We start from the raw sequence: 10,992 nt of genomic DNA on the forward strand, positions 1-10,992 counted from the left end.
TACTCGTGGCATAGTTATGGCAATGTTTGATTTTGCTGCAATTCTGCTACTGTGCTCGAATATTCTATGTGTATACTCATCTGCTTTTTCCCTCAAAGAGTTTAGGTTTCTGGATGCTTCTTCAACGTGTGCAACTCCAGATACAATATCTTGATTTTTCCCTTGAAGCTTTACTGCTACTTCTTTCAAGTAGTAAAGGGAACGTTGCAATGCTACCAAGCAAAAAATAAATTTAAATGATTCCAAGATCTTAAGGTAAGCCATGGCATTTCTTTTATCATCAGCAGCCCAATTGTCATTAAACAATTCAAAATTGTCATCACTGTATATAATGACCTCACACATGTGAAGCAAGAAAGGGTGACTTAAAGCAAATTTCTCCCAGCCATCAATATTCTCTACCCAGCGAGTTATACAGACATTCAGCAGTGGAAAACGTGACTGAACAGCCCCACACTGAATTCCTTTATGATATACTACTTTCAAGAGCTCTTCTCGCTTGGGAGAAGACTTGATCCATATTGTAATTCCCTTTACTTGGCTAATGCAGTTTTTGTATTGGCGAAACAGAGCAAGAATTTATGATTGCAAGATTCAGTGAATGACCAGCACAATGAGTATTATAAAGCTTTGCTCTGAATTTCTTGGATTTTTTTTTGAATACCTGATTGTTCTCCGGCCATAGTTGATGCTCCATCATAACCTTGACCTCGCAGTTCATTCAGTGAAAGTCCAGCCCCCAACAGCATTCCTTTGATCGCATTTGCAATATCTTGTGCTCTAAACCTCTCTAATTTCGCATAACCTATAAAATCCTCCCTGATTTCAAAATTGCCATCAACAAACCTAACAAAAATTGGTAGGTGTTCTGTATTGTGAGAAGACACTTCATCAGCAAGCACAGAATAAAATTCAGCTTTTTTAACTTCTTCAATAATGTTGGCCTGTATTATATCAATCCCTATAACATCAATGATATCATTTTGTGATCTTGGGGATATGTACGTTGCATTTCTAGCTTGTGGATGTTGCAAATGAGCCTTTAGTATTTCATCATGCTCCGCGTAGTCTTTCAATAGCGCCAAAAAATTCCCGGGATTTTTTGATGAGTTTATGTCTTCTTTGTTCCCGCGAAATGCCAAGCCTTGCTTTCCCAAAAAAAGGACAGCACGGACAATTTGTTGGAGAATATGTTTATTCTGAATTATGCGAGTTTGAAGCCGAGTGTCACTGATAATGTCAATTCGACATGATGTTGGATTGACAATGGAATCCTTCAGAGCATCAGCAGCCTGCATACAGTCACAATGGTAAACAAGATGGGAGTGCTTTGTGAGAGTATCACTGATTTTGACCCAATTGTTAAATGGTTTATTTACAAGAATTCCTTCGTCATGTCGACTATTTGATGACAGGAGTATAGCACAAGGACCACAAAACACACCATCTAATTTTGTACTATACCGTAACCATGGGTACTTGTTCATCCAAGCTATTTTAAACTTACGATTGCATCCATGTGAGAAAGTAGAACTCGTGGTGGTGGATTGTGCTTAAAAATATAGGAAGACTTTTCAGAATTTGATAAACTGTTGAGTGTGTGGCATTTTTCGTCTATTGACTTTGTTGGTGCTAGCAAACCACCAATATCTGTGCATGTCTCTGGAGGTAATTCAGAGGTATGACATTGCCTTAGTGGCTCTGCTATTGCAGCGGTACAGCCCTCCGTCACAGCAACATTGTGGACTGTTGATTGAACTTCTGCTTCACCACTAGTATCTGGTTCTTCATCACTAATCACGAAGAGAGAATCGATTTCATCGGGCTCATTGTCACCGATATCATTATCACTATTATCACTACCTAGGGAAGACTGTGATGATGATGATGACAATATTTCAATTGCAGGTTGGACATCATCACCCTCGGCAAGCTGGGAACTGTCAGATTGTATGTCTACAAATGAATGCATATCAATGATAGCAGCAACTCCATAACATTTTATCACTACGTTATAGAATGTGCAAAATTACAGCAATATAGCTACATACACAGCTGCTGTATGTATAGCTGCTATGCAGCTGGCCGGCAGTACTAGCTGTACAGTGGCTTACCTTGATTTCCTTCATTTTCCACTGATTTCTTTGTAGTAGGAAAGTAGCTTCTTATATCAGAATCATTATTGCGAATCCGCTTCATGAAGGCGCTTATATACGTGTATCACAACCACCACGTGCAGGTCATTAAAACTCTTAATTGATTAAACGCCAAAAGATATATTTATAATAATTATATTCGTGCGCGATGGATTATGGCTTCCACCATAGATAATATACGCGCTATATATAGCGCGTATATTATCTATGCTTCCACCTCGATCGTGGCATCTCGCGTTAGTCTCGCGTGGCCAGACCCTTTCCGCGCAGCCGCTTATCGATCGGAAATTATAAGCGCCGCGCTACTAATCTCGCGTGGCATCGTGGCGAGACGTTCCGAACCGTTCACTAGTTGCCACGTATGAATAGCGTGATGTACAGCGAATAAGGTTTTTATTTAGCGTTTATAAACAAAGTTAATTTAAGACCACCAAAATAGGGGGTTCGGTCGAACCCCCCCTGCGTACGGGCCTGATATCATTTCTCAATTTAACATTATTTGTAGCTGTGAATCAACCTCTCCAAATTTTAAAATGATGGAGTATATAAGATTATAGCTAGATCATGAGATATGACATTTTGAAATTTGTGGTTTTCTCATACATTATCCATGTGATTGCCCAGAAGGGGTGTCTATTATCTATGGAGGCACTTATTGTCACGGCCACCCGGAGAAATTAAGGGGCCCAGGGCAAAGAGTTACGTGGGGCCCCAGGGGCAAGGAGGTTTCCATTCTGAATCACAACTTCACCCAAGCTGTGACTATTTAGATCTGACTGCTCTATTAGAGTATATCGATCTTTTAAACAGGTATTATTCAAGGAGCCCTTCATGGGGCCTCCTGGGGCCCCTTTCAGGCTGGGGCCAGGGGCAAAATGCCCCAGTTTCCCCCCGTGGGCGGCCCTGCTTATTGTGCATAAAACCTCGCATGAAACTGCTGCGTAGCAGACTAGTGATTTTGCAGTAAAGAGAAGTAAAATGAGTGTTGTCACTATTTCTCAACTCAAACTGAATTTCGAAAAACTTAGCAGCAGTTTATCAAGCTATAGTACGGCTCTTCCATAAAGGGAGATTGGATCCGCCCCTGGTATATATTACTGATATCGATCACGTGGGAGATCACGTGCGGGATCGTTTTTCTCAGAATCAAGTCAAGAATGGCGTCGACGAACTTGTTTAGCAGCCAAGAGGAGATGACTTACTACGAGCTACTTGGATGTGACAAGTCATCTACTGTAAGTTTTATTGATACGGTATAGCAGTACTGTGGATTTTCTGTCCGTTTGAACATTTTGCTCACAACTGTTCTATAAAATGATAAATCTATTGATCAATTTAAGTTGTACTGTATTTATTTTTTTTGATTGCTATGTAATTTATTGAGATTTGTACGTATCCTTCAAATCGAAGTTGTACAGCAATGGAAAATAATAACTGATTGAATCTAATTCGATCAAAAGAATCTTTTATAGAGTCAACTCACCTGTCCTAACTGTACATGTACTCATGCTATAGTTTGTACTATTAGTAGCCATTTCCAACCTACTGATTTTTCACACTTACCAAAATGCAACCACTCAATAAATGTTTTACAAGCTGCTGTTCTAGTACGTCATAGCCAATGCTTCGTACTTCGTAATGCACTTTACTGAATTAAATCTCATCCAGTGTTATTGAAATACGCGAAATCAAAGTTCAAGATTTCCCATAGGAATCTCATACAAAAATTCTGTATGACATAATGTATGGGATTTTATGGCACCACTTATTGTTAAGAGTTTTTGAGTTTTCTGTGAGTTTCTGCGGCCTATGAGGCTGAAAGAAGTCATCCTGGGCAAAGTGGACATGCTGATTTTGAATTCATCATCCGTTTTTTTGTGAAGAGACTTTCCGGTGGTCCATAACAAAAGTACGTCTTGTAAAAAGGTATACCAGCATCTTGAACTGTTCAGAATTCTGCGTAACAACCACCCTGGTGTTCAAAACATCCATCCGCACCAATCCAAGTATATTTTGTTTTGAGGAATCGCTTTATGGCATGCAACACCGTGCATAGCTTCTGAAGAAAAAAACAGTGTTAGGCACATGATACCTACCTTGTAAGGCTTCACAACTACCTGTTGTGATATTCTGCTGTTATTGTCATTTGTTTTGCAGCTGCAATGGTTGTAATTCTTGTCAGTGACAGCTTATTGTTGTTCTTTAGCAATGTCATCATATTATATAATAATTACTATTCTCCATGAAATATATCTTAAAAATGCAACCTTAATTACCTTATTACTGATCATGTATGCTGCAATCTGATTGTCATGTTTTTACAAAGTAATTGTTAACTCTGACCTGTGATGCCAAAGGTCATTCTGTCATACAATATGACTAGTTAATTATCTCTAAATGTGATAGTCTCAGCAAAAACCCGACTTGTTTGCACAAGCATACGTATTGAGAAAATCAAAATTCGGAAATTCACGTATGCTACAAAGAAAAATACACAAGTTTTTATCAGGCCATTACTCGGAGAAGGAAGACTCAAACTATACACCATCTTATTCGCCTGCTCATGAAGAGTTTGAAAATCTTTGTAGCCCCAATGCTGTGCACATCACACGCATTTGTTTACAATGTGGTAAACGTAAACAAGATCGTCATCATTTCTTCAACTACGCCGCCTTGATACCCGCATGTGTAAGTGACTACAGGGTGAACACTATACCTTGCTAATCCATGGTGAACATTTTAAGCCAAATTACAACATTGTAGACCAGTGCAAACAGAAGTTATGGCTGCGAATGTAAGTGCCTGTAGTTTATTTTCAGTATAGTCGCTGTACAAATCCATTATTTTGCCCTTCCTACTGTCTAGTGCTGTAATTCCAAAACTACTCACCACAGAAAGACTTTGGTGATCCATTCCTTGGACACTGGAGATAATGCTGAGATTTTTTTTTTTTAATTCGGAAGGTGTGCAAACAGGTCGGGTTTTTGCTGAGGTGGTGACAAATATATGTGGGGTACCAAACACAGAATATGTGTTACTCTTAGCAAATTGCTGACTCATTCATTAAATATCACAAGTGGTCATTCTACAAAGGAGTGGTCACTTTAGTAAGGTTTTACCTAGCTGATGCATTTTACTACATTGAGTGGTTATGTGGTGAAAATTTCATTCATTATGAAAATTTATGGCACTGGATATTTTGCTTGGTGCTATGCTAATGTACAAAAATGTCCTGAAAATATCATACACAATAATCACCACTCTACCGACTTTTTTTGCTTGTATCTCTTGATAGGAACCACCGATTGAGGTGAGGTTTGCACTAAATTGATTCTAACACAATATTTGCCACACCAAAGAATTTAAGGGATGTAAAATTTTTAATTTGGTTGGAAATCTCTACTATTAGGCTTTGGTTGGAAATCCCTACTATTAGGCATATTGTATGTATTTTTGGGCTGTAGCCCTAGGCCATGACAAATTAATCTTGTTTCACGTTTTGGCAAACCCAAAAATAAATGTGAATCATATGATCTCTTTAAAAGGGTGCTAATATGGCTGTAGACTCTTTAATATTGTGCAAGCAGTAACAGGTGTAGTAGCAAAGGGGAAGGAAATGGAGCTCCATCACTTTATTTCTGAAGGACTTTAGCTTTTGCACCTGTCAAGATCGAGATACTCTAATAGAGCAGTCATGTAAACTCTACCAAAGCAGCCAGTTGCAGCTGAAATGATTTACATTTTTAATTTTTTTTTTTGTCCTGCAGGGTCACTACTAGAGGGCAAACAATCTGTGAAACATATGATTAATTTGGTATGGCCTTACCAGCCTACCCAGTATCCAAATTCAAATTACAGTCCATGTAGTTTATGCAATATGCTTTTTAAGCATGCAGTATGCAATGTTCAAATGTACAGAAAATCCAGGAGGTCATCCTAGTTTCATTGTTTTGTATTCCTCCATTTTGTCTTGGATGATCAGCTGTCTGGATCATGGACTGGACAAGCATCTCCAAATTTACCCTAGTCTCGTGCAGTTTTTTTCTCTGCCCCCACACCAAAGAAAAATGTGGTCTGGGCACTAGACTAGCATTAATTTACCCACATTCAAGCCTAGTCTGGTGCTGCCCGCCCCTTTGCAAAAAGTAAGGGTCTGGTGAAATACAGATACTAAATCATTTCTACTGCCCAGATTCAGCGGTAGCCAATCAATGATGTTCACACACAAATCACCTTGACAACAAATGCAAATTAAAAGGCAATTATCTGGCATACGGTAACCAGCACTTACCTACGCTGTCTATCCTTTTAAATGATATGGTATTACTTTTTGCGAAGGGACAGTCGACACCAGACTAATTAGAGTATTTGTCACCTAGTGTTTACATTGTTAGAATAATTTAGCAAAGCTCTCTATAATGTATATGGATGCTTATACAAGCACCCTTCTCCCCATTTAGTTTAGATAATAGCCTGGGTTCCACTGTGTGTACTAAATCACACTTTGGAAGCAGAACTGCAACAGTGTTCACTCTTTTATATCCTGATGTTTCATCTGTCTCATCCCAAACTATGTGCTAGCTACTTAGTCATGTGTGTGTTTTCCTTTTCATTTGGATAGAGTTTTCCCCCTACCCAATACAGGGAAAGCAGTCTAGACTAAGGAACCCACCCCACCCCACCCCACCCCACCCCACCCCTACCCAAGTTATCCAATGGGCTAAACATATGCACTGTAGCCCATAGTCAAATTTCAGCTTTTTATTGCCAAACACTTTAGTGTGAGGTAGGGAATCTGGTTCTATTCAACTGCATATAATATGTCTGCAACAGAGATGGATACCCCCGTAAATACAGTAGAGAGCTTGCATCACGCCATAATCTTTAATAGCTGCTACTAGTTAGCTATACTTGAGGGCAAGTTTCAATGGGAGTGAATGAGACGAATACTCTTGGTCTGCCAACAGCAAGTATCACTGTCAGGCACTAGTGGCAACAAATATTGAAAACTAAGTTTAATACAGACAAGTGCGTTATTTATTTTTGATAGATTAGTGGCAAATTTTAATGTTTTATGACTTTTTACCGCAGCTATCCTAGTTTATACAAGTGACTAACCTAGAGAACATGTCCCGTTCTCGCTTAACCATTGAGAATGACTGCAGTCTTTGTCTCTTCCTGGCCTGTAGTGGTTGCTAAGCATTTTGCATTGTGCATTTGTATACAACCTCTAGTCATGATGTCAACACTAATTAATTCTCACCTTTGTTTTAATTTAAAAAAAAACAAACTCTGTAGTATATAGCTGTATGTATCCACTACTGAACAAGCAGCCAAGAGTATAATTAACTGTACACAACAACTCATGCCCTGTTTTAATACTCTGGTGGGTTGTATTCCAGTCACTACTGGACAAACAGCCAAGGAATAATAATTATTTGTATAAAGCTACAGTAAGTTTCTGGTTACGTTGATTGCATATATTACGTTTGTATGTACCTATCTCATTAATTTGATTCTCTAAAGGATAAACATTGCATGGTATGAAAGTGACTTGATTTTGTGTTCAGGTATCATACCCAGGTGGGTTGTAATGGATGCACGAGTCACTTCCATCACTTATTAGATTCCCCTTCCTAGTAAATACAATAATAGAAGGGCTGTAGCTACAGTACAAATGTGTACACTGTATTACTTTTGTCATGTCAGATGGTGGAGTAACTATTCTAAACTATCTTGCCTTGCTTGGAATCATTGTGTGGCAGAGGTATATACACAAAAGACTGATGAACACTCGTGTGTTCACTTTGCATTATGTATGTGTGGTGTCATGTCCGATTACATCGTTCACATTATCATTCCCACTGTTGATGGCACTGCTGCTATTTGCTTTTATACTGAGGTGTGATGATAATTGTTACATGTTAGCTAGCAATAAGGCTAATGAGCTGCTGTATCACTAACTTTGTACCAATAGTTAAATACTTCTTTGGGCTTGCGTGAGGCTTATGCACAAGTAGTTAACAGTCAAATAGACACTTAGGACCTGGTCAATGTTTGTTGCAAATGTAAAAACCTTTCAGGGATATAAAATGTATGGAACTAGACCTTTTGGGACTTCCTTGTTGTGGAGGGTTTTCCTTTTTTGGGAAATGTTAGGGAGGCATGCATATTGCATAATAGTGTATGTTATTGTGCCTGTATAGATGGACCAGATCAAAGCAGAGTTCAAGGTGTTGGTGTTGCGTTATCATCCGGACAAGACATCTGGTGATGAGTCATCACGTGAGCTCTTCCCTCTGACATGTGACCACCTGTATAGTGTGGTCATCTTTTAGGTGCTCATTATTTGGAGCTACAACATGCCTACGACACACTGACGAACGAAGAGAAGAGGGCACAGTATGACAGGTGGCTGGATGGAGGAGCTATAGTTCCATTTGAGACTTGGATGAGGCTACAGTCCACTCATGGGGTGAGCTAAATGTTGTGTGGGATTAAATTATGGGTGAAAATGTTGAGGTTTTAATTTTCTTATTTTCACTTTCTGTGTGCAATATTATTGCCTTACAAATACATCTATGATTCATAAAGTGCAGTGAAACTAAATAGTACCAGGAGTTCATAATATATGGAATCCTAAGGGCGTATTGTGAAGTCATGTTGCAACATGTCCCAATTCACCCGTTTCTCAGAATATATAGAGGGTATAATATATTATTATGAACTCTTGGTTGAAAATAATATCGATTGAACATTTTTCTAACAGTGTTGCTGGCAACCAAACTCTCAGCAGTTCTCACCAAACCTTCATGGGTTTAGACAAGTTGATTTTGATTTTCAAACTTTATACAAATGGCTAGAACTGTCAGGAGTGACAATATACACTAACTATTCAACTACAAAAGTTAAACATTTTAATGCCGGGAACAGAGACCAAGTATTAAACTCATGTAGCTATGTAGCATGTATGGTGGTGATGTTACTTTTAAAGAACATGAAGATCCTGCAAGTATCATACAGTATGATAGTACTGATAGTAGGGACTGCAAAGGAGTGGATGTGGCCCATGAAAAAAACATCACCCAAAAACCAGCCTCACTTTTCCCTGACGATGATGAGGCAGTATTGGTTAGGTAAAACCAAGTATTCAGATCAACACGAAACGTTTTCAACAAGTTGCTACAGAATTTTATAAATTATTAAATGGAATTTTCTACTGACTGACTGAGTAACTGACTGACTGAGTAACTGACTGACTGAGTAACTGACTGATGCCGTCAGACAAGTGCAACTCGATAACAGCTAAGGCTACGTACTTGATTTTTTCACTGTTCGACATCGCTTTGGCCCAAGAAGTGCTTTTTGGCATTAGAGGTGTACTGATAATCAGATCGGCTAAAATATCAGCCACCGATATGGTAATTTTTACCAATATCAGTATCAGTACAGAACAGCAGGAGAACCGATATTGCTACCAATATTTATACAGTAGCAATCGTTTGTACAGCGGATTATGTATATTGGTTTTCTACATTATCCATGTGGCTCTTTAGTGCCAGTGGCTTATTGTTCACTCTACAACAAGCGCTACGCTATGAAGCCATATAAACACACGATTTTAGTGTTTGTCGCTGGAAAGCTTATCACGGTCTTTACAAATAAAGCAGTTATACAGTGTAGAGAACCTTTATCATGAACCACAATAGTGGGTTCATAATAGGGATCGCCCATTGCCCATGTTTTTTTTTTTTTTGCAAAAATCCTAATAGAATGCACACCTAAAAACCACCTTGAAAAGCATCCTTCAACTCAAAACAACGCTCCAGTGGTAGGAGAAGTGCCTCTGCAGTCACCACGGAAAGAATGGACACAAACGTAAGGAAGCCATTGAACAACTGCAAATCAACACCTTGAACTGTCAGCAAAAAGATATGGGACACAAAGGAGGGCAAAGGTAAGTCCATGATGCGTGCACTGTATGTACTGCAGTATGCCAAAAGGCACCTGTCGGGCTGAAGCAACATCAAATAGTGAAAAAAATCAAGCACGTAGCCTTAGTTATGCTTGTCTGAAGGCATTAGTCAGTCAGTCATTCAGCCAAAAAAAAAAAAAAAATTCCATAGTAACCTTATCTGAAGCATTTTTGGTCGTTTTGGGGACACTTTTGGGCCTGATTCTACCTAACCAATACTGCCAAGCACCATGAAGTTATTGTGAAGCTGATTTCGGGTCAGTATATATATTTTTTGTGAAAAGGTGCTAACCTTCATGATTCTTAATATACAGTGCTACTGTACTGTGTGACACATGCATTTCAAATTACCATTTTGTATAAACTAGAAGTCATTTCGTGCAATCATTTATCATGGGCTAATACACCTTATTGTTGATATTACCTAGTCACTACACTGGGGCTCATCACCACGACAACCAGCTGCCTTGTTGGATGAATCTTACCAGACCAGCTCTCAGAAACAGGATGTGACTCCCACCCAAAAAGGGGCACCCTCATTGGCTGAATTTAGAGGTGACAATTTCAATCTGGGTAACATGTTAGGATAATGTTCTTTGTCCACAGTTGGTCACCATGGTAGCAGTAATGCTGCACTTAATAAGTTTAGGTCATACAAGTTGTGATCATCTACAATGAATTGAATTGTGAATGTGATTGGATGAAATGGAGTTTAGAGAACTAAACAAGCTGCACTTCATAAACACTGCTACTGTATCATGGTCATGTAGTACTGTATGTATTTTGCATATGCTGCGTTAGTTATTATCACAGATTGCAGTGGTGATGGTGGTAATCAACGGGTACAAGTGTTTGATAATA

At 38.9% G+C, this 10,992-nt stretch overlaps 1 protein-coding gene across 1 annotated transcript; it reads left to right on the forward strand.

Moving 5' to 3' along the window:
- The first annotated feature begins 3,259 nt into the window (after nucleotides 1–3,259).
- Nucleotides 3,260–10,955, forward strand: LOC136261900 (J domain-containing protein-like). Its single transcript, XM_066055991.1, has 5 exons — nucleotides 3,260–3,391; nucleotides 8,363–8,441; nucleotides 8,495–8,631; nucleotides 10,560–10,686; nucleotides 10,738–10,955. Exons 1-5 carry the CDS (start codon nucleotides 3,314–3,316, stop codon nucleotides 10,794–10,796), a joined length of 480 nt encoding a protein of 159 aa, XP_065912063.1. The 5' UTR covers nucleotides 3,260–3,313; the 3' UTR covers nucleotides 10,797–10,955.
- Nucleotides 10,956–10,992: the final 37 nt, after the last annotated feature.

The sequence above is a fragment of the Dysidea avara genome, chromosome 7 (assembly GCF_963678975.1).
Source record: "Dysidea avara chromosome 7, odDysAvar1.4, whole genome shotgun sequence".
Taxonomy (NCBI): Eukaryota; Metazoa; Porifera; class Demospongiae; order Dictyoceratida; family Dysideidae; genus Dysidea; species Dysidea avara.

Excerpts from the sequence above, each read along its gene's own strand:
- LOC136261900 (XM_066055991.1), top strand. The coding sequence starts at position 3,314 with ATGGCGTCGACGAACTTGTTTAGCAGCCAAGAGGAGATGACTTACTAC. Across the intron at positions 8,442-8,494 it reads ATCTGGTGATGAGTCATCAC|GTGCTCATTATTTGGAGCTA; the intron begins GTGAGCTCTTCC and ends GTCATCTTTTAG. Across the intron at positions 8,632-10,559 it reads GGCTACAGTCCACTCATGGG|TCACTACACTGGGGCTCATC; the intron begins GTGAGCTAAATG and ends GATATTACCTAG.